This window comes from Rhinolophus sinicus, chromosome 16 (genome assembly GCF_057876585.1).
Source record: "Rhinolophus sinicus isolate RSI-liver-muscle chromosome 16, RSI-T2T, whole genome shotgun sequence".
Taxonomy (NCBI): domain Eukaryota; kingdom Metazoa; phylum Chordata; class Mammalia; order Chiroptera; family Rhinolophidae; genus Rhinolophus; species Rhinolophus sinicus.
The window spans coordinates 5,253,264-5,278,231 of record NC_142516.1 but is presented as its reverse complement, the minus strand read 5'-3'; the positions used below and the strand labels follow the sequence as shown (position 1 = coordinate 5,278,231).

General features: G+C 54.4%; 1 protein-coding gene across 2 annotated transcripts in view; it reads left to right on the top strand.

Annotated features, from left to right (window-relative positions):
- The window catches only part of HMCN2 (hemicentin 2), a 136,474-nt gene extending 115,324 nt beyond the window's left edge, over positions 1–21,150 (top strand). For both annotated transcript variants that reach the window (XM_019728852.3, XM_074331183.2), the window contains exons 82-96: positions 657–870; positions 1,764–1,898; positions 2,931–3,121; positions 4,729–4,810; positions 6,846–7,115; positions 10,168–10,317; positions 11,877–12,014; positions 12,113–12,234; positions 12,605–12,842; positions 13,968–14,030; positions 16,454–16,582; positions 17,093–17,413; positions 18,127–18,246; positions 19,155–19,281; positions 20,279–21,150. In XM_019728852.3, the coding sequence (XP_019584411.3) occupies positions 657–870; positions 1,764–1,898; positions 2,931–3,121; positions 4,729–4,810; positions 6,846–7,115; positions 10,168–10,317; positions 11,877–12,014; positions 12,113–12,234; positions 12,605–12,842; positions 13,968–14,030; positions 16,454–16,582; positions 17,093–17,413; positions 18,127–18,246; positions 19,155–19,281; positions 20,279–20,624 (2,646 nt within the window). In that variant the 3' untranslated portion in view covers positions 20,625–21,150. The remainder of the gene's footprint in view (positions 1–656; positions 871–1,763; positions 1,899–2,930; positions 3,122–4,728; positions 4,811–6,845; positions 7,116–10,167; positions 10,318–11,876; positions 12,015–12,112; positions 12,235–12,604; positions 12,843–13,967; positions 14,031–16,453; positions 16,583–17,092; positions 17,414–18,126; positions 18,247–19,154; positions 19,282–20,278) is intronic.
- The last annotated feature ends 3,818 nt before the right edge of the window (positions 21,151–24,968 follow it).

Here is a 24,968-nt window from a genome sequence, read left to right as displayed (position 1 = left end):
GGAGGGAGCTGGACCGGGCGGGGGTGTGGCAACAGCCTTGTGTTCCCAAATTGCACCTGGCTGTTCTCAACTTCCTGTTGATGTTGACCTGAGCCAGGGGTCTGGGTGGGCCCCCAATCCCCTTCCCCGTCAGCACTGATCAGATTCTAGAATTACAAAACGGGCCACTCTCTAGACAGACATGCGGCAGCTCAGTGGGCTCACCTGGAGGGGGTCACAGGGACCTGGGACCCTGCCGCACAGGAGGCCAGGTAGTGGAGTGGTGAGTGCAGTGGCCCTGCTGGAAAGCACCATGGAACTTCTCCTCTCAGAGAAGGCACCAGAAGCGGGAGCTGCCTCCAGGCTGCTGTGAGCATGGATGAGCTGGTGCAGGGCCGGGCACACAGTAGGTGCTCGGTCAATGGTCACTGTTACAGTGGCCACTGTGGTCAGGGCTGAGATTATGATGCTGCAGAGCCACAGGAAGGCTGTGGGAGGTGCAGTGGTACAGTGGTGAAGCCAGGCTGTATGCTAGCTGTGTGACCTTGGGCGAGTCGCTTCACCTCCCTGGGCTGGCTGCTCCATGGGAACCTACAGGAGAGTGGGTCCCCGGGAGCATTCTGGTCCATGCTGGGGGTAGGGGCAATTCTCAGGCTGACCCCTCCCTTTGCTTGCAGAGCCAGGATGCTGGTACCTACACCTGCACAGCCGAGAACCCTGTGGGCCGCGCCCGCCGCCGTGTACACCTCACCATCCTGGCACTGCCCGTCTTCACCACCCTGCCTGGGGACCGCAGCCTGAGCCTCGGGGACAGGCTGTGGCTTCGCTGTGCCGCTCGGGGCAGCCCTACCCCCCGCATTGGCTGGACTGTCAATGACTGGCCAGTCACAGGTGTGGGACTGCTGGAGGGCCGGTGGAAGGGAACCTGGGTTCCTGAGAGGTAGAGGACAGTAGGCCGGTGGGAACCCCCCCAACATGGTAGAAAGCAAGTGGGTTTTAGTCGGTGCTCTGGGTTCTGGGTCTCCAGGCTTGGCCCTGTGTAAACCCACATGTGGCCATAATGTGACCAGTCATATATCAGACCAGGTAAGAAGCCACCTGCAAAAAAAACTCAACCCTGGAGACATCAGGACCAGGAGAGGGGCCTGAATTCCGGCCCAGCCCTGCTGTTCCCATTGTGGTCTCCTCAGCAAACTCCTTTCCTGGGGGCTCTGTCTCTCCACCTGGCCCCCAGATAATATTTAGGGAGGCACAGGACCTGCAGGGTATATAGTAGATGCTCAATAAATGTCTGCTGAATCACTAAACTAAAAAATCACTGCAAAATGATCTTTTCAGGCCCTCCTGAAGCCATGAGAAGGCTTTCCCCCAGCATTCCGTGGGGAGGGAGTGTGGGTGAATGACAGCTTCTCTGAGCCCAGCTTCTTCATCTTAAAATGGAGATAATAGGGGTCCTGTGGGCAGGATGCTTTACTTAGGACGTGCGTGTTAACAGGCCCCCCAATCCAACCCTTGTCCTCTCATCAGACACCCGATGTGGACCTGAAAATGAAAAAGGACAGGATCTTCAACCACGCCCTCCAATGTGGCCTGTGCCTCCCCTGGGTCAGGCTTTCACTAGGGGGAAGAGCCACCTGTTTTCTGTGTCTTTGTTAAACACCTGCTGGGTACTCAGGTCTGAGTACTCAGCACCTGAGTACTTAGCACCTGCTATGTACTCCGGGCAGGAGGTCCCTGGCACTCTGGGCTCAGAGCCCCCTGGGATGTCTCTGTCTCTGCCACAGACGGGGTGTCTGAACAGGACGGGGGCAGCACGCTGCAGCGGGAGTCAGTCACCAGAGAAGACAGTGGGACCTACGCCTGCTGGGCCGAGAACAGAGTGGGCCGCGTGCAGGCCATCAGCTTTGTCCATGTGAAGGGTAGGGCGTGAGCCATGTGGCCTTTCTCTTGTGAACTCAATCTATTGGGTTTTCTTTGAAAGTCTGTGAAACTGGCCTCCTGATCTCTGAACCAGTACTTCTCCACCCTGGCTTTGCGTTAGAATCTTCTGGGACTTTCTAAAATACTGAGGCCCAGGTTCTACCCTGACTCAGTAAACCTGCTTCTCTGAGGTGGAGCCCCAGCATCAGTATTTTTTACACTCCCCACATGACCCAGCGACAGGTAGAATTGAGATCTGACAGATCAGCTTACAGCTCTACTGTCTTCTGGACGGTGCCAGTGTGGGAGGTGGGCATGAGGGCCAGGGCACTCTGGCAGAAAAATGTATGAAGCTTGCCAGCCTACCCATTGTCCCCTGCTCAGCCAGGAGCAGCACAGTAACCCTCGATGGATGACACCATGACTGAGTTTGCTCGACTTCAGGATGGGTGGGGTGGGGTTTGATGGAGGGCAATGAGCAGCCAAAGGCACCAGGACACCACTGCAGCTGTTGGTAGAGTCAGCCTCAGGAAAGCGGGAAGGCTAGAAACTGGTATAGGCATCCAAGAGTGTTTAAGCTTTGCATGATGTGAGGATCAGGGACATCTTAGGGTTGCTGTGTACAACAGACGTGTTCTAATGATCATGTATTCCTTGTTATCCAAAGTCCCCAGCAAGTACTCTGCAGCTAGATAATCTATGAGAGCGGGTGTATGACAGTCAGAACAAAGCTTTCCCGCCTGTGCCTGTCTCAGGCATCACTAATCAATCACAGCACTATTCCCACTCAGCTTCAAATCCTTCTCAACACAGTATTCCTGGCAGCTGCTGCCAGTCTGTTTCACTTGACCCACAACATGACAGCTATTTGCCATCCATGATGCATTGACTATACACAGCCATGCTGGGCCAGCAGGAGCCTCTGTAGGCCCCTGGGGTCTGGCAGGCAGGCCTTTGGTGACAGGATTATGGGAGGCTGAGCCTGAAGGGAACTTCCTTTCTGACCCCTTATCTGATGTCACCTTGTACAGAGGCTCCTGTCCTACAAGGAGAAGCCTTCTCCTACCTGGTGGGACCTGTGGGGGGCACCATCCGACTGGACTGTGTGGTCCATGGAGACCCAGTTCCCAACATCCGCTGGATCAAAGATGGCCTCCCACTGCAGGGCAGCCGTCTCCGGCACCGGCTGCAGAATGGCTCGCTGACCATCCGCAGGACAGAGGCAAGGAGGGGCCTGGCACCTTGGGTGGGGCCATCTGGGACAACCTTAGGCTTCTTGTGATTGCTCAAGAGGGTTCTTTAGGTTGGCACCACCCTCTACAGTCTGCAGAGCACTTTCCTGCCTGTTACCCAGAGACTCCCTGCACTAACTAGGGTGACCTCCAGCCAGTGACCTAACTTCTCTCTGCCTCAATTACACCATGCATTCAGTGAGGCTACTAATTGTTTCTACCTCACTAGTTTACAGTGAGAAATCAGTGAGATGACCCCATACCAGGTATTTAAGAGTATATGGCCCCTGGGTAATGCCAATCAATGTTTTTAATAACAATCCCAAGGGCAAGGTGGACAGGTAAGAGTGCCCCATTTTATAGAGGAAGACACTGACGCTCAGAGAGGCCCACAACCAGTAAGCATCCCAGGCAGGACTGCACCCCAGCTCTCCTGACTCCCACTTCATGCTCTTTCCTTGGGCACTGCGGCAGCCCCCACTCACCTGCCTTTCTATGTCCCAAGTCCCACTGGTCATACAGACATCCACAATTTGGTGCTATCAAGCTCGTGTTAGGGGTCCTTGACCTTGCCCGTTTGGGAGCCTGTCTCTAGATAGTAAGAATCACAGGACTGGTAGGAATAGCAGCAATAATAATGGCAGCTGTGACCTGAGGATTTACCGTGGACCAGCCTCTGGGCCTCGCACTTAATGAGTATGATTTCATGTGATGCTTACAACAATCCTAGCAGTTATTATCCCCATTTTAGAGATGGGGAAACTGAGGCTCCAGAAACATGATGATGTCCTAGTAATGGGTTCAGTACGGTAAACAGTGGAGCCGAGATTCAGTGTTATATCAGTCTGACCCCCAAATCTGTACTCTTAATGGCATGCTGCTGCCCCCTGAGGGTCCCTTGGGATCGGCTTCCAGGATGTGATCTGGGTGTGGATGGTGGTGGCCGCAGGCTGCCCCCAGCTCCAGCTCATGGCAGTGCTGCCCCTCAGAAGTGAGTCTGAGCCAGTGTTCCTCCTGAGACCTGTGACTGTCCACGTCGTGGATAGCCTGGGGAAACAGCTTGCCTCTCACTAGGCTGGAGAAATGCTGCAAACCGCCTCCCCTCCGGAGACTGGCGGTGCACACAGGCCCAGTAAAAGGCCTGAGAAAGCGTGCCATTCAGATACCTGCTGTCTACCTCGGTGTTTCTCACGCATTTCAATCAAGAACGCTTATTTCAAGGACTCCCAAACAAGGTGCCTTGGAGCGATAACAACTCAATGTGCACAGTTCGGAAGAGCCAGGTCTAAATAATGGTTTAGCAGTGTACAACTCCACGTAGGGCAGCGAGTCCATGCCCTTAGTCGCCCCCACCTCCAGGTTCCTGGTGTGAAAGGGGCTGAATTCTCTCTGGACGTGTGCTGACAAGTGGCCATGGAGGCCCTTCTGATGAGCCCTGTGAGGAGGCCACGAGCCCCCAGCTGCTTTAGGCTCTGAGCACTTCCTGTGAATTGGGTCTTGCTCCAGCCGCCCTTCTGTCCAGCTGTCCCGAGCTGCTCCCTTCCCCTTCGTTCTCCTCTCCTGAGCACTGAGTTCCCCCTCCTATGCCTACCTGCAGATGGACGATGCGGGACAGTACCAGTGCCTGGCAGAGAATGAGCTGGGCACAGTGGAAAAAGTGCTGGTGGTCATGCTGCAGAGTAAGTCTCCCTCCCCTCTCCCTGGTCCTGCGTGGGGACAGTGTGAAGTGGGCCCTTAGGGGAGAGCTGTGGCTGCAGCCACCCAGGCTATCTGATAAGAACAGAGGGCAGTGAGGCAGGGCGGGGTGGGGACTTGGAATCCTTTTGCAAATACATATTCAGAACACAGAATTGAAGTCCTGTGCAATGTTTCCTAGGGTATAAGGGGAGTCAGCTCGGGGCTAATGACCACCTGGGAGCCAACAGCCAGGCCTGGGGGGACCATTTATTCAAAACTCAAACCTATCCTTGGGATCATAGTAACAGCTCTTGGATCTGCCCAGCAGCTTATAGTTTACAAAGCACTCTCTGAGACTCAGACTAGCCAAATATTTCACAAAAGACATAAGCCTACAAATTCAAGAAGCTGAGCAAAACTGAAACAGCTGAGATAAACTGCAAGAAGTCTGCACCCAGACACATCACAATGAAACTCGCTGAAAATTAAAGACAAAGAAAACAAGGTTCCATCCTTGCCTCTCAGTGTGGCTGTGGAGTAATTCACAGTTCAGGCAATTTTGGGGGTGATCAGGAAAGGCCTTGCTGATGGGGTGACATTTAAGTTGAGGTCTGACTGATGAGAAGGAGGCATCCGGGTGACAATCTGGGTGAATTTGTTTGAAGCAGGAAGAATAGCAAATGCAAAGGCTCTGACACAGCAAGGAGCCACACTTGCTTCAATCCTTGTGGTTAAGGGGGCAGGTTCCGGACTCAGTCCACTTGGGACTGTTATTGCATCGGCCATCTGCTCTGTGAACTTAGGCAAATCATTTAATTCTTTTCTGTAGTACTTAAGTTTTCTTATCTTTATCATAGGCCTAATGATAGAACAGGCATCATAAGAAGTTGTGAGGCTTAAATGCTTAGCACACGGTGCCTGGCACATACCGTGTTTCCCCGAAAATAAGACCTAGCCGGACAATCAGCTCTAATGCGTCTTTTGGAGCAAAAATTAATGTAAGACCCGGTCTTATATTATGTTATGTTATATTATATTATATTATATTATATTACATTATATTATAAGACCCGATCTTATAGTAAAATAAGGGAAACACGGTAGTAAGCAATCAATAAATGCCACCAATTATTATTGTTTTCAAACTTTTAATATTCATTAAGATTGGCTTTTCAAACCACTTTTTTGAGGTATGCTCGATGTTAAAAAAAAAAAAAAAAAGTTCAGGCAATTTTCAGGTCGTGCACAGCTCCCTCATTTTCAGGTTCTCATTCAGTTTCTGGGGGGCCCCCTGGTCTCCTCAGCCAGGGCCACCCCCTCAAGCCGGCAGAGGTGCCAGTTCCCCGTGTGCTTCCAACTGGTCCTGCTCCTTTCCCTGACAACACCCTGGTTTCTCAGAGTACACACTTCCATCCGCTCCTGCAAATCCAGTCGGTCCCTTGTGAGAGCAAAACTGCTGTGATGACCAAGGTGGGGTGGGGTGGGCGAGGGGAGCAGCCCACGCAGGAAGACCCCACTCTTACCCAAATTTCCAGAAGTCTTCATGGTTAAATGGTTCTCAATTTGTTTCCCTTTAGTTGATTTCTAGAGCCCTGGCACTGTTGGTTTTGACAATGTTGTCAATTGTCGTGCTTGTTTTTTGATGGAAGCTGCCTTGCTGACTCTTGACTCACTCAGCATGGCCGAATGATCTTTGACTTGGACTTAAATGGAATCCTGTCATACGTGCTCTGTGTCAGGCTCCTGGTGCATGTCATTGTTTGGGAGAGTGTACGTGGAATTCATTTACTCATGCGTGTGGCCATGTGCTTTTCCACTATGCGGATTATACCAAAATGTATTTATATATTCCGCTGTAGGTTAGTCTCCAGTGAGGGGAAGGTATGCGGTGACAGTCTTATGCATGTCTGTTGGTGAACATGCATACATATCTTCTATCTGCCTCTATATTTTGTAATTTGTCTAAGTGAATATGTACCACTTAAATATACAAAAATAATAAAATGTTCCTAAAAACTGCCCTGGGGCTTCCCACAGGTGGCCCAGTGTTCCAGGTGAAGCCCCAGGATGTGACCGTGAGATCCGGGGATGACGTGTCCCTGCGGTGCCAGGCCACTGGACGGCCAGTGCCCACGGTGGAATGGTTGCGTGCGGGCCAGCCCTTGCAGGCCAGCCGGCGGCTCCAGACCCTGCCAGATGGGAGCCTGTGGCTACAGCGAGTGGAGACTAGGGACGCAGGCACATATGAATGCGTCGCTCACAACCTCCTGGGCTCTGCCACAGCCCGGGCTTTCCTGGCTGTGAGAGGTACGGGGCAGCCCTGCCCAGACCTTTCTGGACGGAGGCGGGATCATTTGCAAAATGGGGATTTGTGTGTTGTTTGTGTGGGACCTGGCCCACTGCCCTGCCAGCTCCTTGAGTCTTCTCTTTACTTAGAGTTGCAAACTTCAAATGAACGAGCTGGGAGGGCCTTATTCATCATCATCTTATTAACCCTGCTCTATACCACTGGGAATCTGAGGCTCTGAGATGCTAAGTGTTTGCAGCTTGTGTTGGACAGGGGACCCTGGCTCTTCCAGCTTACCTGGCACAGATATGTGTCCTCCCTTTGGACACTCCACAGCCCTGTGAAGTAGGCAGAGTGAAACAGGGGACTCCATGAGGTTGCTATGAAAAGTCTGTGGCTTAGTGCTTGTCCCAAGCTTTCCTGGCTGTGGTGGGTGCTAATTACTGTTACTAACCCCTGTCATCTCGGGTCTCCTCAATCAATTCCCTTCTCCCTTGGGTCAAACCGAACATTAAATTGAGAAAACGATTATCCTGAGAAACCACAGTAAAGTGACTCACACTGACTAATGGAAAGTCACTGAATATTATTTCTGTGCCTCTATGAAGTAAATATTCCATATTTGTGGCTTTGTGTCTCCATCCCTGTCCACGGCAGACGTCACTAATCTATCACCGCACACATCAGATTCCTTCTCCATAGAACCCTTTTCCAGGCAGCAGCTTGAGACTAATTAGAACTGGGACTTGACACTCTGCCACTTGAAACCCCATTTGAAATGCACTGCCAACCAACTGTGGGTCCCTTTCTGGCCCCTCGTCTCCTCCTGTCCTGTAGGCAGGGCTAGAACACGAACACATGCAACTCTGGAACTTCAGTGGTCCTCTGACACCCACCACAGATGCTGTCTCTGGAGCAGGTCTGAGTAGACCCTCCCTTCATTGCAGAGCTTGGCACCACTTCTTACCCTCTTCCATTGAAAAGCCCCCAACCCAAACCACAGAGCTCTGAACATGGCCGCTGTGTTCATTTCCTGTGGCTGCCATAACAAGTACCACAGACTGGGTGGCTTAAGCAACAGCAATTTATTGTCTCATGGTTCTGGAGGCTGGAAATCTAAGATCAAGGTGTCGGCAGGGTCGGTTCCTTCTGAGGTCTGTGGTAGAGAATCGATTCCATGCTTCTCCCCTCGCTTTTGGTGGTTTGCTGTTTGGTGTTCCTTGGCTTACAAAGTCATCTCTCATCTCTGTCTTCATGTTCATGTGGCATTCCCTGTGTGCATGTGTGTGTCCAAACTCCCCCCTTTTTAGGACACCCATCATATTAGCTTAGGGCCCACCCTCCTGACCTCACGTACCTTAGTTACCTCTGTACAGACCCAATCTTCAAATAAGATCATATTCTGTGGTCCAGGGATTAGGGCTTCTGCATCTCTTTTTAGGGGGACACCTCTAAAAACATTAGCGGCCTTCTTACTTTTTAAATGGAAATAATTATTTTTTACTTCATGCATGTTAATTGTAGAAAGGCCAGATCATTTAGAAAAATCTGTGAAGAAAAACTAATTATCAATTATTTCCCATGATTCAATTATCAGAAATAGCTTTGGCAATTATGATTTGTGGTATATCTTTCTACACTTTTTTTTTTTAGTGTAAAGAGGTACACATTTTTCTTTTTACAAATGAGATCGAATGTATAGGTTGTCTTTACAACCTGCCATTCTTACTTACTCTGTCTCAGACAACATTCCATGACAATAAACCTAGTCCATACTTCTTTAATGGTTTCATATCACTCCATAGGAACATTTTTAAAACTTAATTGTTGTTGGATTTGTAAAATATGCAACAGGGTTTTTTCCACTTCCCGCTCCAAAACCATGCTGTAGCACATATCTTTGTGTGCTGGCCTGAATATTTCTGTAGGGTAAATTCCTTCCAGGTGCACTGCCAGGTAGAAGGTGTGTAAAGGTTTTGAGGCCCCCTAACTATGGACTTATCTCTTGCCCTTCTTTACCTTCAGCCTTGGTGGTGGGGCATCCTGACCTGGTGGGAAACAAGTCACCCCATGTCTGAGAAAGTCAACAGTAGCTTGTCATTCCTGGCCTCCAATTTTTTGTCCCCTTCTTAAGTTGCCAGGGGCCATGCTGCTGCCTTCTTATCTGCAGCTCCCAATTCCTTTCTCATTCCTTTATTACAAAGCCAGGGGCAGGTTCAGTGGCCTTTTCCTGTCCCTGCCATAAACCCAGAGCATCAGATATTGACAAGAGACATCCCAGATGGGCATCAAATTTCATCACACCCCAGTTATGGGCTGCAGGAAATGACATTGCTTCCTGGAATCCAAAATTAACCAGCCCCCTGATTTACCCACTTAGGGTCCTGGCAGTACAATGTTTTATGTTATTTTTCTCAACAGATCCTGGGCAGTTTGTTGCTAATTTCCCCTGAGAGCCAGTGAACGGAGAGGCAGGCTAGCTTCTGTCTCTTGCCCCCTGGAATGCCATCTGTCCAAATGAGACAGCTGGCCCATTAGCCAGAGGAAGCAACCCCCAAGCCCATGCCCTCCATTTGATTAGTGCCCAAGAGCATGTGCTTGCAGACTGCCTGGCGGCTCCTGGAAATCCAGCCCACCCCAGCCAGGACAGCTGCAGGGCGGCGGGACCCAGGGCCACTGCTGGAAAGGGGGTCGTTCAGGTGGTGGCATTCAATTCCTGGCTTGGTGCCCTGCCCCTCAACCCTCATCCTCCCAGCAGCCCCCGCCATCATGGGCTCCTGGTGTCTTAGAACGCAACAGGTTTTTGGCGTACCTGTGATCCCACCTCTTTGTTTTATAGATAAGCCAACTCAAGTGTGGCTTGGGGGCCTGACTCGCCCAAGTTTCCAAGAAGGCGATGGCAGGGCCAGAATTAGAAGCTGGTGCCATCACCCATTAGCTGTGTGCCCTTGGGCAAGTTACTTCGCCTTTCTGAGCCTCAGATTACTCCTTTGTGAAATGGGTGACAGTACCTGCTTCTACTGAGGGCAAGGAGGTGGATAGTATCACTGTTGTTCTCTTCCTTCCTCCCAGAGGAGCCCCGGGGGAGCCGGGGGAGCGTGATTGGGGTCATCAATGGCCAGGAACTTGGCATGGCCACCCTCAACACCAGTGTGCAACAGGAGGCACGTTCTGGGGTCACCACCATCGAAAGCAGTATCAGCCACATCCCTGCGAGCGTGGGTAAGTGGACCAGAGTCTCCTGTCTCTGGAGACCCTCCGACCCGTGCTAGAGCCAGGAGGAGACAAAACCTGTGTTCTGAGGCTTGCTCCTGGCCTGATTCCCAGAGGAAATCCGACCGCCTCTAAGAGCAAAGTCCAAGCCAAAGTGAATTTGGGGACAGGCCACTTCCTCCCCATCCCACACCCCCTAACAAAGCAAAATGACTGCATGAAAGTCAGACCAAGAGCATGTGAAATGATCAGACTGTGTGAACGCAGGTCAGGTCATGAACTTGAAGCCACAGGCTGCTATGTGAGGTTTTCTTCCACCGTTAGAAAAGTGAAGGCATCACCAGTAATGATTAAGGGATGTGGGCACGAGGGGACGGAAGGGAGAGACAGAGAAAGTAAAATGAGCTGCAAGGCCCAGAGAACCAAGAAATGTCCGCTTGCAGACAGATTCACAAAATAGCATGTCCTAAGCAGATGGAATGTTCTGGAGGGACGTTGCAGACCCTGTCGTAATGGAGCCTGCTGCCTCATCATTCCCAAGACACCCTGCTTCCTTTGGTGGGGGTCCAGAGCAGGGAGAGGGCAGTGCTGACAGGGTCTTTCCTAAAAGCAGCTCCTCCAAGGCTGTCCTGGACCACAGACCTGTGTGAAGAGTGTGGGGTCTTTGGCTGGGGCTGGGGGGTCACTCAGAGCTGGCTGTCAGCAGAGAGTGAATGAAGCAAGAAGCTGCCCAGATGTGGCCCTCTCTTCCAGCGGCAGGAGCTGAAGCCGTGGACAAATGTCTGGCCCCAAGCCAGGTGGGCCAGGCTGTGTCTAGTGGAAACAGGTGCGGAGAGGTTGAGAAGGTTCTGCTGCCATGTGTGGGGCCCAGCTGGCTCCCCTGAACCTCAGTTCTCTGACATCTCTCTTCTGAGAGCCCGCAGTTGAGCTGAGAAGCTCAACTGTCAGGACCCCAAGCGAGTGGGGTTTCCCTTTCCCTAGTCCAATGCCCCACCCGCCCCAGGAGGAGGGCTGGGCATTGTGTGACATTCTGAAAATCCATGTCCAAGGCAACTTGGAGTTCTGTATTTCAAAGTCAGTGTTTTAGAACAATCCTCCTTCTCCCATGCTCTTCTGGAAGGGGTCTGCAAGGCAGGAGACTTGGTTAATTTTCAACTCGGTCCAGCATATGAGTATATAGTGACAGTCTTTGCGTCCCAGGCTCTGTAGTGGCCCAGTAGCCCGCAATATTTGTGGAATTGAGTTGAATATCAACAAGTTACATGCATTTCTTTGTATAAACATATTTTGCTAATTTTCACAACTCCTCCAAGAAGTAGATAGTGGCCTTTACCACTTCGCAGGTTCTGATCCAATAGCCGGTCCAGGTAATCTCGGCACTGAGTATGGGTGAGGAGGGAAAGGGCTGAGCTCTCCTGGGGGTAACAGGGAGCCACAGAGGGACCTTCAGCAGGAGACTGGCGGCCTCAGCGTCCAGCCCTCACCTGGCCTCTGTGCCCCGCCCTCTCCTCTGTGCCCCGCCCTCTCCTCTGTGCCCCGCCCTCTCCTCTGTGCCCCGCCCTCTCCAGGGCCTCTCATGCGGGTCCTTGTGGTCACCATCGCCCCAATCTACTGGGCACTGGCCGGAGAGAGTGGAGACGCCTTGAACGGCTACTCGCTGACGGGTGGCAGCTTCCGGCAGGAGTCACACATGGAGTTTGCCACAGGTGAGTGGGGTCTCCCCCAAGGTGGGCCAGGTGGGGCGGGCCTGAGCCCAGGGCCTCTCCCTGGTGGTGACTCCAGGCTGGACGGGGATGGATTGCAGGGGAGCTGCTCACGATGACCCAGGTGGCCCAGGGCCTGGATCCCAATGGCCTCCTGCTCCTCGACGTGGAGATCAATGGCGCCGTCCCCGAGAGCCTCGCTGAGGCAGATCTTCAAGTGCAGGTGTGGGGTGAGCCCTGGGGTGACAGAGACTGGGACGTCCTGCTCACAACGATCCCTTAGGAGCCAGGCCCACTTTCCTTCCTGGCACCCCAGCAGGGGCTGGGGCAGGCTTGTCCTTGGACTTAGGGGAGAATTAGTGGGAAGATCCTCTGGGCCCAGCCTCTCGGGGACACCTGTCCTCCGCACTCCATAGGTGAGAACGCCAAAGGGCAGTGACCCGTCCAAGGCCGCCCAGCTGGCTGGAGGAAGAGCTGAGAGGCCCCCCAGGTCTCCCTCCGCACCCCCCAGCATCCTATGGGTGAGGGTCCCAAGTCCCAGGTCACTGGGAAGTTGACATCCCCGATGTTCTCCCCTCCTCCTCGTCCTCTAGGATTTCCAGGAGCGCTATGTGCAGACAGGGCCCGGCCGGCTCTTTGTGGGCTCCACGCAGCGCTTCCTGCAAGACGGCCTTCCGGTGTCCCTGCGCTGCAACCACAGCATCCAGTACGATGCAGCCCGGGGCCCCCAGCCCCAGCTGGTGCAGCACCTGCGGGCCTCCGCTATCAGCTCGGCCTTCGACCCCGAGGCTGAGGCCCTGCGCTTCCAGCTCACCACAGCCCTGCAAGCCGGTGAGGGCCCCCTCCTGTCTCCACCCCGCCCTGCCCCCGCTGAAAGCCCAGGTGACAGCCCACCCCTGCATCCCCTGATCATGGATCAGAGACTCGGGACTGAGACAGCTCACCTCCTTGCTCCCGTCCGTGCATCCATACCCCAAGTGGGACATGGCTCTTTGGGCCACTCCTCTTCAAACCCTCCAGAGCTTTTCCGCAGGTTCCCAAAGGGAGGTTCAACCCCTGTCCCCCAGGCTGATGTTCAAGATGACTCAGACCCCACCCTCTTCCCAAGGTTACCTGCACCAGAGCCCCCACCTAGGGGGATGGCAGCCACTCTTGGAACCCCTAGAGACTCGCATGAACAAGCCATATATTTTCAACCAATGGGTGCTAAAAATATGCCTGTTATCGTTATTTGAGGTGCCAACATGTTTTTAACATTGAACATGGGACAGTGGTAAAAGCACAGCTTTGCAGTCAGGCAGACCCTGGTTCAAACCCAGCTGCCCCACTTCCTGGCCGTGAGACCTTGGGGGCAAAGCCCTGGCCCTCTCGAGCCTCCATGTGCCCATCTGATATGGGCATGGCATGGCCTGCCTTACAGGGTGTTATGAGTAGGGTGCTGTCTTTGAAACCCTCAACCTGCACCCAGTGACTGCTTTATTAAGGGTGCCATCCTTCCGATAATTCAGGCAGTCTGACTACCTTTCTGTCTCCAGAACAGTCTGCCCCCACCCTGGCTTGGGCTTGCTGCCCCCGTCAGATGCCCTCACTTTACCCATAGCTGGTGGCCACGTTTACTTCTCTGGATCCTCAGGAGCACAGTTTTACATGTGTGGTCCCCCTGCTTTGTACTTGTCACTATGATTTCTCCTGTCTACCATCCATGGTCTGGCTAGCCCACCAGGAGCCCCTCCTGGCGTGACCCACAGCCAATGCCTCTGGCACACTGGGCTGGGTGGGAATGGGCTCACTGACTCACTGGGCACCAGCCAGGCTCAGGACAGGGGCTGCGCACGTGGTGGAGGGGACCTCAGCCTGGCCAAGCTGGCGGGAAGGAGCGATGAGCCTGGGTGATGGCCAGGGCTGCTCTTCGTCCCCGGGCGTCTTCTGTCCTTAGGGCCTGTCTTTGCCTTGCAGAAGAGAATGAAGGCAGCTGCCCGGAAGGCTTCGAGCTGGACGCCCAGGGAGAGTTTTGTTTGGGTGAGCACCCTCTCCCCACCCTGGCATAGACAAGGGAGGCCTCTCAGCCTGGGATGGACGAGCTGTCAGACCAGCTGGCAGGGTCCTGTGCATGCAGACCACCAGCTCTCCCCACCCCCCAGACAGGGACGAGTGCTCGGGCGGCCCCGGCCCCTGCTCCCACTCCTGCCATAACACACCTGTCCGCTTCTGCTCCTGTCCAGCTGGCTTTGTCCTGGCCAGGGACAACAGGAACTGCGGGGGGCAGGGGAGGGCCCAGTGGAGGGGACACATTGGCCTGGCCCAGGTGTGTGCAGGACCCTGGATGGGGGACATACACTCAGGGAACGGTCTGTTCCTGAGGGCACTGGATGCCAGCCTGGGGGTTCCGATGCCCTGTTCCCACTGGGAACTTCCTGTTACGAGGGCCACAGATGGGAAAGGTCAAGTACTGATAGGTGATAGGTACCTCCAAAGACATACGCGTGACCATCATGTACTCATGGCACACGTAGCCGCCGAGCCCAGGCACAGCCTCAGAAGCTTTCCCTACACTCAGCGGCCATTTCTAGTCAACTGGGGTTGGAAGTGAGCTGACACCCATGTGCCCCCACTGGTCTACACGTCCCCTCAGTGGAGTTGCTAGACAACAAATCTGGCCCTGGGGCACTGTCCGGACACTGACCACCCCTCCCCGTCAGCGTCCCTCCACTCCCACCAGTGGGACCTGGTGCTGCCACGCCTGTTGGGAGCCCATGGGTCATTGTCTGCAACCTCACATTAGATACCACCCTCGGCTCCCTTGGGGTGGACTCTGTGTTTCTGGGGGTCCCAAGATGGTGGACAGAGCTAGCAGAAGGGGTGGGCCCTAGGGACAAAACCCATGTGGGGAGGCTGGGCCAGTGTCAGGTGGCGAGGGCGCCTGGGGGCATGCATTCATGTAGCCCCTGTCCCCGTCGTCCCCAGATATGGACGAGTGTGCCTGGGATACGGCCTTTGCCCAGTGGGACAGCACTGTGTGAACCTGCTTGGGTCCTCTCGCTGCCCCCCTGACTGTGGGCCTGGCTTCCAAGTGGCCACTGACGGGGCTGGTTGTGAAGGTGACAGGGGCACAGTGTGGGCTTGCCCAGACTCCTGGGAACCCAGCTATTGGCAGGATTCAGCAGAGGGGGTGCTGTGTGTCACTAGGACGCTAGGCCTTCAGGGAAATGGGCACTCTCTTGACAGAAGGAGTGCAGTGAGGCCAGGGAGAGAAACTGCGCTGGCCTCAAGAGGTCTGAGCCCTGGGGGCCTGGCTGCTGGCAGCTTAGTCCCTCTGACAAGGGTCTCCTTTCTGGGCCTCAGGCATGGCGTCTGTCCGATGCAGGTGGACCAGGTCAGGGATGGCAACCATATGCTACATCTGCCATTTCTCTTGTTTCCCCTCCTGGGCCGTGGCCCAGCCTGGAGACAGCCCCTGAATCCTTCTCAACACAGCTTCTCCAGCAGCCGCTGTGAATCGGTTGCAGCTGACCTGTGAGATGAAACCTACGTGTTTCCCTGGAAATAAGACCTAGCCAGACCATCAGCTCTAATGCATGTTTTGGAGCAAAAATTAATATAAGTAAGACCCGGTCTTATTTTACTATAATGTAAGACCAGGTCTTATAATATAATATAATATATAATATAATATAATATAATATAATATAATATAATATAATATAATATAATATAATACTGGGTTTTATATTAATTTTTGCTCCGAAAGACGCATTAGAGCTGCTTGACCGGCTAGGTATTATTTTCGGGGAAACACGGTAGGTGCCACCCTGGATGGGTGACCTGTAGGATCCTTCCTGCTTCAATATTCTATGGTTTCACAATCGTGGGTCTTCCTGACTCCTCCGAGAGAGGCCCTGCGTGGAGGGGGAAACGCATTGTGGCACTTGAGCTCAGGACAGGCAATCATGCTGCTTTAGTGGCTGCAGGGCCCTCCTGACTCGAGGGCTCTCCCGCCTGCTGCCTTCCTTCTCTCCTCCCTTCCATCCTCATTGGTTTTTTTTTTTTTTAGCTCTTCCCATGTACCAGGCTCCTAGCCCCTTTACATGCGGGACCCAATTTTCTCAACACAACCCCATGAAAAGATCCCATCCTGAGCCCTCTTTACAGATGAGGAAACTGAGGCTGAGAGATACAGTTACTTGCTCAAGGACCAAGAGATGTGGCAGAGCTCGGTCCATACCTGGGACTCTGCCTCCAAAGCCCCTTCCTTCTTTTGGACCCAAAACCTTTTTACCCTGCAAAGCTGGCAGAATTGGGTGGGGTGGTGGCAAGCATTGGCGTTCCACCTGGTGGCACTGACGTCGGAGAAGGGGGCAGGATGAGGCTCAGAGGTGGAGAGGCACCTTGGGGGAGGGGCTCTGAGCTCAGCCCTGCCCCTGCCCATGCCCCTGTCTCCCCAGATGTGGATGAGTGTCTGGAGCAGTTGGATGAATGTCACTACAACCAGATCTGTGAGAACACCCCAGGCGGGCACCACTGCGGCTGCCCCAGGGGGTACTGGAGCCAGGGCCCCAGCCTGCCCTGCCTAGGTATGGGGGCACCCACCCCTAGTTGGAACCCTGGTCAGCACCCCTGGCTCAGGGGCAGGGAGTGTTTATGACAAGGGCAATATTCTGTGAATAATCAAAGGGCAGCCAGCGCTGACTGCATGCTCACCATGGGCCTGGATCCATGCTCTGCCCGCTCCAAACCTCACCCCTACCCTGCAAGGTCACCTTCCCAAGGAGCCCAAAAGGAGGGTGGAGAGAAGTGGGTGGGTCTCAGAGAAGCTTGGGAGGTAGGATGAGCCCCACTAGGACCCTGAAGGGAGGGGTCTGAGGGACAGTTGAGGTCTGGGATGAGGCTCTGAGCTGGGTTGGGGGTGGGGGTGAGGCCTCTTTGAGCAATAGAGGCTGGAGTGGGAGAGGAGGCTGGGGTGTGCCGGGAGAGGGAAGGCTTGGAGGCAGGCCTGCGTGCAGCGGGTGACGCAGCTGGATTCTGGGGAAGGCAGCCAGCTGCAGCGAGCCCTCGACATGCCGCCTGGCCCCTGCTCCTTCCAGATATTAACGAGTGCCTGCAGCTGCCCAGGCCCTGTGCCTACCAATGCCACAACCTCCAGGGCAGCTACCGCTGTCTGTGCCCGCCCGGCCACACCCTCCTCCGAGATGGCAAGGCCTGTACCCCGCTGGAGCAGAGAGGACCAAATGTGACCACTGTCAGCCACCGGGGCCCCTGGGTGCCTTGGCTGCGCCCCCGCGCCCCCGTCCCCAATGGCTCCTACCATGCCTGGGTCTCCCTCCGACCGGGCCCCAGAGCCCTGAGCAGCATGAGCCGGGCCTGGTGCCCCACTGGCTTCATCCGGCAGAATGGAGTCTGCACGGGTAAGGCTGAGCCCCCACCAACCCACTGGGGACACATCCCACTATGTTGTCTCAGGCTACTGGGCTGGGTATGTGGGCATCGCGCTCGGTGTTCAGAAATCCAGGGCTCGCAGGCAGGGTGGGCGTTGCTTCCTTGATACACGGAGTCTTGGAGCCCTGGCTGTGCTAATGGGCAAGGGACTTCCAAGAGGGGGATGGAGTGTTTTCCAAACCATTTGACTTCAGACACTGCCCAGAGGTGAAGCAGGAGTGAGGGAGATTTTCAGGAGGGAAGGAGTCTGTTCCATGTTGACATGAGGCGGAACAGAGACTGGTGGGGATGGGGCCGATGGGCTAGGGACAGACTCCAGACCCTGTGGACAGCCCTCTGGCTGCAGAGAGGTGAAGGGGCGATAGGCTCAAGGGCTGACATGCTTCAGCATTCCCGCCTGGACAGTGCGCTCTGTGCTGGGAACAGGGTCTCCCCCAAGGCCTTGGTGAGTGTGAAGTGAGCAGAGCGGAGCTCCCTACTCTCTCCAAGCCCCAGGACTCTCCTGACCCCCAAATCCAGGGTTGAGTGGGGCAGGGCAGGAAGAAGGGGTGGCTCCCTCAAATCAGGGACTTCCTGGGCCTGTCCTGAGCCCCACAGGCAGGCGTCTGGCCACCTGGGCATCTGTGACTCAGCGTGTATCTCTGTCTCCATCACCCCCTCCCCCACAAATGCCCGGGACCAGACCTGGACGAGTGCCGCGTGCGGAGCCTGTGCCAGCATGCCTGCCGGAACACCAAGGGCAGCTACCAGTGCCTCTGCCCCACCGGCTACCGCCTCCTCCCCAGTGGGAAGAACTGCCAGGGTGAGCTGCGCATACACTGGAGGGGCCAGGGCAGGGCTTTGCGGGCAGCAGCATCCCTCACCCAGGCCACTCTCTCCCGTCCTTTCTCCACCGTCTCCTGTGAGGGAGGGGCAGGAAGAGGAGCTCAGAGGGGTGAAGTAACCCCCACCCCCACCCCCACCCCCGTGCCCACAGTCAGACTGGGCCCCGCATTCCGAGCAGGAGCTAAGAGATTGCGTGGGCAGCTTGACCGTCGCTCTGCTGTGTGTCCCTGGGCAACTCACTTCACCTCTGTGAGCCTCAGCCTCCTGGTGAAATGCAGTTAACATAGTCCTCCCCTAAACTGCCGGCTGAGACATGTGGAGGGTGGGCACAGAGCCAGCGCTCACAGCAAGGCGGCTGTAGTGATAGTGAAGTCTTTTAACTCACAAGTCAGCACACACGCGTTCCCTAACGTGTTCCCAGGCTGGGCAGGCCATGCTACTTCCCCTGCTGGATGGTGGGAGTCAGGCCCGCCTTGCTTGTCTCCATCCCTCACTCTGTGCCGTGGGGGTCAGTGAATGTCCTCTGAAAAGAGTGGGCTATCCACTGGGGCAGACAAGCATGAGGGCATTCTGCCCACGGGCAATGGGCATTCTGGCTCCAAGGGCAGCCCTCAGCTCTCCCAGGCTCTCCACCCAGCTCAGGCACAGGTCTCCAGGGGGCCCAACACCACACCCTGGGGAGGGGGGACGCTAGGGGCCTGCTGGCTGGGCCATCATGGGTCAGGCTGGCTGGGGACAAGCGGAGAGGGGCTGCCAACCTCCCTGATCCTCAGAAGGCATTTCTCTCCCACGTAATCCCACCGCCATGCCTTCGCTGAGTCCTGCCTTCGCCACTTCCCCTTTGTTTCATCTTTACATCCCCCCTTCTCTTCGCCAACCTCGCAGACATCAACGAGTGTGAGGAGGATGGCATCGAGTGTGGGCCCGGCCAGATGTGCTTCAACACCCGAGGCAGCTACCAGTGTGTGGATACACCATGTCCTGCCACCTACCGGCAGGGCTCCAGCCCAGGGTAAGGGCGGAGTTGGGGCTGGGGGAGGGTGGCATGTTGTCTTGGGGAGCTGGGCAGCTTACACTCTGGCTCGTGTGTGTCTGGACCCCTCCTCCAGTCCATGTCTCAGGCAGAGGCCCTCCTAAGACCAGTGGGGCCCACTCTGCCATGTCCAGGCGAGGGCCTCTATGCCCACAGGGCAGTGTGCCCTCATGAAGAGTACCTGCATGCAGCCACTTGGGTATAAGCTTGCCTGGGCACTATGGTTTCCTGCATGGAGATAGGTCAGCAGAAGCATGGAGCATTGGCGGCCTAGAGAGGCCAGACCTGGGAGAGGATTGGGGTGTGGAAGATGTACACATATGGGGACACATGAATACACACAAAACCCTGGACAGAGGAACACACACACAGATACGTAAATGCCACCCAGAAACACACAGAACCCAGGACTCAGACACACACAGACACATAAACAAGAAACACATTTCCACTGCACCACTCACTGTGGCCACAGACCCTCATAAAGATGCAGACGTGGGGACATTGGTGAGGAGCTAGGCCTGTAGTGGTTAGGGAGGGTATCCTGGGCCCTGGGCTTTGCGGTGGGTGGGGGTGGGGCACCCATATGTCTTTGAGCCCCCTTTGCTCTTCTCCCCCACCCCCCCAGCGCGCGCAAATCCAGAGCAGGTGACTCAGCCCTGAGGTTCTGGGGTCACCTGGAGGGCTCCAGGTTTTATGCTGCCTTGCGTGTGCTCCCTGTCCTGGGGGGTGGGCTGGGAAAGGCTGCTGTGGGGATCTGCTCCAATGGGAAAGTGCACGTCTGTGGCTTCTTTAGGCCTTACTTTGCTCATCTCTAAAATGGGCTAACAGCTGCGCTTGTAGAGAAGGCATTTGGGGGAGCTAGGAGACAGAGGCAGGTGGGAGAACTGCGGGGGTTGGGGGGTGAATTCCGGTTTCTGCCACGCGGGGCAGCGCGGGATGGCAACCCGAGTTGGTGCATCCGTCCCTCCTGCAGGACGTGCTTCCGGCGCTGCTCGCAGGACTGCAGCACGGGCGGTCCCTCCACGCTGCAGTACAAGCTGCTGCCGCTGCCCCTGGGCGTGCGCGCCCACCACGATGTGGCCCGCCTGGCTGCCTTCTCCGAGGCCGGCGTACCCACCAACCACACCAAACTCAGCGTGCTCGAGCCTGACCCACGCAGCCCGTTCGCTCTGCGGCCTCTGCGCACCGGCCAAGGCGCGGTCTATACCCGCCGCGCGCTCACCCGCGCCGGCCTCTATCGGCTCACTGTGCGCGCCATGGCGCCGCGCCACCAAAGTGTCTTCGTCCTGCTCATCTCCGTGTCCCCCTACCCCTACTGAGAGGCAAGATCATTGGCAGCAGCTTTTGGGCCAGCGACCTGGGGGAGGGGGGGAGGGCGGGTCGGAAAGGAGCCGAACTAACCCTTCATCGCCCAGGCCAGGCTGCTGGTGGGACAGGGTTGCCCTTGCTTACGCCAACTGCTGTGGCAAGGGACGTCATCTTCTCCCACCTCCGTGCGTCATCCGGACTTCAGCAAACACGACTCGGCGGGCGCGTAGCCTTGACCCTACTCCCCCTATTCCCTGTGGGCAGGTGACAAAGGCTGCCCATAGGTGACAAAGGCTGCCCATAGGTGGCAAAGCTGGGAGGCAGCGCTGGGAAGAAGCCTGCATGTCTGACCAGCTCCTCCAGGCTTGCTCCAAGCCCCAGAGGGACCTGGGCTGGGACACAGAGTCCCAGGACACCCAAGGGGAGGGGCAGACCCTGTGGGGACAGCAGCAGCTGCCACCTGCCCACACCTGCTCTATCATCCTGGACCCGGTGTGTGTATGTATACCATAAAAATGTTTCTTTTAACCAGCTCAATTTTCTTCATCCAATTCTTTGCTTTGGTAAGGAGGGGCTGTAGCTGGGACATCACCCACCACCCTACCCCAGTGGTTCACAAGCACTGGAGTAGGGGACAAGCAGTCTGGCTTCGTGTGAGTAGGGTGGCCCAGGTACCTCTCTGGGCTCAATTTCTTCATCCAAAAATATGAATATGACAATAGCACCCCCCCATAGAGTCTTGGGGAGAATTAAATGAGAATGAAATGCATTACATCAATAGCAATACATAGTAGCAAAGGTCATTCATTAAGAACATTTCTTAAATTTTTTTAATGAATTAATTAAATTCAGTCATTTACTCATCCCCCAAAGATTTATTAAGTCCTACTTATGTGCCAGGCAGTGAACAGAAAATCCCGTGCTCAGGACCTCACATTCTCATGGCAAAGTGTTATAAACAGAAAAGGAAGAGTGAAATGTGTACCTGGCAGTTAGTGAGGGGTTCAAGGGAGAAAAATCAAGTTGGGAAGGTGGGGAGCAGGGGTTAGGGGCCTTTTTTAAAAAAGGATTTTTATTAAAATACAGCTAACATACAATATTATATTAGTTTCAGGTGTACATCATAATTATTCAACAGTACCCACCTGGCACTATACAGAGTTATTACATTATTGATTGTATTCCCTGTGCTAAAGAAGTGATCACCGTAATAAGTCCAGCAACTGTCTGAAACTGTACCACGCTATCGCAATATAATTGGGGCCGAGTTTTAGTAGGCCAGTCACGGGGGGCCTCACGAAAAGGTGGTATTTCAGCCAAGACCTGAAGAAAGTGAGGGAGAATCCATGTAGACATCTGAACGAAGAGTTCCCTTCCCAGCAGAGGAAACAGCCAATACCAGGGCCTTCCAGTAGGAGGGTGCTTGGGGGGGAGGGAGGGTGGCTGCTGCAGGTGGAGATGTGGGAGTGGGGGAAGCAGGGGTGGGAGGGTGGAGGTGCAGGGGGGGAAGAAGAGGGAGGTGTGATCAGAAAGGTAAGGGGGTTGGGGCAGATCCTGTGGGCCTTTGGCTTTGACAGAAGTAAGCTGGGGAGGGACAAGATTAGAACATCTCCATGTGTGCTGGCGTGTCATCAGGGTGCTGGGACAGGGTCCAAGTCTCGGACTCAGCAGAAGCCCAGCACTGCTTTTCCCACTCCTCTTGCCCTGCCCTCCTGGGCTGGCAGCAGCCCCTGCCTCAGCGACTGACTGCCCTCTTGCCAGTTGCCCCTGGACACAGCCTCTGGCAGGAAGAAGCTCTCTTTTGCATGTGGTTTTGGAGAGGAGGGATACTTTCTCCCTGCCTCCCTGCTCAGTGTGACACTGTCACCGCCCCCTTAGCATCCCCATTCTCTCACTGGGTGATGACAAAGACTGCTGTCAGAGTTATTTCCCCTTCAGGGTGAATGATAATCAGAGTGTCCCAGCAACACTGTGGTACACAGAGAAGAAATCGCTGGGCCCATTTTACAGATGGAGAAAGGGAGGCTCAGAGAAGGGACATGACCTGGTCACTTGCCTGACTACACTCTAACAGCCCCAACTGAATCCTCCCCTGTGCGCTTCCACTTTCAAAGCTGGTTTCTTCTATTTTTATTATTTGTATTTTTTCAGTTACAGTTGATATTCAATATTATTTTATATTAGTTTCAGGTAGTGGTTAGACATTTATATAATTTATGCAGTGATCCCCCTGGTTAGTCTGGAACCCATCCGGCACTATACATAGTTATTGCAATATTATTGAATATATTCTCAGTGCTGTACTTTACATCCCCATGACTATTTTGTAACTGCCAATTTGTACTTCTTAATCCCTTCCCCCTTTTCACCCACCCTCCCCACCCCTCTTCCCATCTGGTAACCATCAGCTTGTTCTCTGTATCTATGAGCCTATTTCTGTTTGGTTGTTTTGTTTATTTAGTTCTTTAGATTCCACATATAAGTGAGATCATATGGTATTTGTCTTTCTCTCTCTGACTTTTTCCACTGAGTATAATGTCCTCTAGGTCCATCCATGAGGTCTCAAATAGTAAAATTTCATTCTTTTTTATGGCTGAGTTCAAAGCCAGTTTCTTTTCATCCGGGGTCTGCACACGTTTTCTGTATGGGGCCAGACACTGACCATTTAGGGCTTCGTAGGACAGTCTCTGTGGAGACTGCTCCCCTCGCGAGTACAGCCCCAGAGCCACAGGTCAACACATGAAAGGATGTGCGAGGCTGTGTTCCAAAAAACTCCAGGAACGCTTATATTTCAAGTTCATATAATGTTCACGGGTCATGGAATAGTCTTTTGATTTTTCCCCAACCATTTACAAATGCAGAAACTATTCTTAGCTTGCAGGTTTTACGAAAACAGGTGGTTTAAACCCTAGAAGTCACTAATGGCGTAATTTCGGCTGAGTGGAGGAGAGATTTGGGCAGGAGGGAAGAAGTAGGGACAGGGCTTCCCAGGCCTTCCCACCCATTCCTCCAGGGCCCAACTGTGAGGCTCTTCCTTGGACTGAATGCCCCCCCTTTGTGCAGCCTTAGGGGCCATAGGACTCATGTCGTGACCTACGAACCCTGCCCTTTGCTAGGCTGTTAATTTTTTATGGAGCCAAGGACTTTGCAGCCTCGGAGAAGGTCAGCTGAGGTACTGCAGAGGTGAGACCTCCAGAGTGGAGGGGCTGACATCTCTTTCACCCTTGCTCTTTCCTGCCTTCTTCTCCTCAGTCTCACGCTGGCCCTTTGTGTTTATAACACAACCGTTTGTTAAATGTCTGGTACTTTATGGACCTGAGTTTATTTATTTCATACTGGAGCCCCAGTAGTTCCAGAGGCAAAAAATAATAGTATGCTCATTTCAAAGATGAGGGAACTGGGCTCAGAGAAGGTGAGCCACTTGTCCAAGGTCACACAACCGGGGAGGGGGGGGGAATTACTCAACCCAGGCCTATAGGACTCCATAGTCCAGGGCTCTAGGCTCTGGGCTGCCCTGTCTGCACTCAGCAAGAAGGATGGGGAAGAGAGGGAGGGCCAGGAACAGGATGAAGAGGAGGGACCATGGAGATTGGAGAACTGAGGCGTGGCCAAGGGAGTGTCTGTTCAGTCTGGCCTCCCTCCTCCCCCACCTTCTCCTAAATTCCCCCTTTGAAGCTTTGATACAGAGGCTGTGAAAGGAGTGATTGCTCAAAGTCCTGCAGCAAGCAAGCCAGTTGCAGACTTGGCCTTGAATCCAGGCTGCTGGAACCCAGTCTGGTGCTCCCCCAACCCCACCCACATCCACAGGGATGGTCATCCAGTACAGGAGCTAGCTCCAAGGGGTGTTTCCATTTCTGTTTTCCCAGCTGCCAATCTTTATTGGCCAGGGCCCTGTCCAACCGCCCAGCCCCCTGGTGCCACCTGACCTCCGAGGCTGTTCTGAACCATCAGAGGTGGAAAACAAGCCTGCGGGTCACTCATTAAACTCTGTGATGCAGCTTTTCCAAGAACCCAACAACTGGACTCTGTGTTCCCACTGGGTGGGGACTGGCAACCTGGGGTCCAGCCTAGAGGACACTCTCTGTTCCTGGGGCCAGAGCCCAGGCCTGGGCCATGGCAAAGTGGCTTCTGGTGCCAACAATGAGAGGGCGAGGTGTTTGGGGTCTCTACACACCTATGTTCCTCCACAATCTGCAGGTGTACAGGCCTCGAGTGGCAGGGGAGATAAGAGGGGCCTCCTCCATGGTTAGATGCACAGGCTGTAGCTATGTCTGTAGGTTGCTGGGGGATTTAACGGGTTCACATCAATTGAGTGTCCCCTGCAGTAGTTCAGACAAGTGGCCACAAAAGTCGGA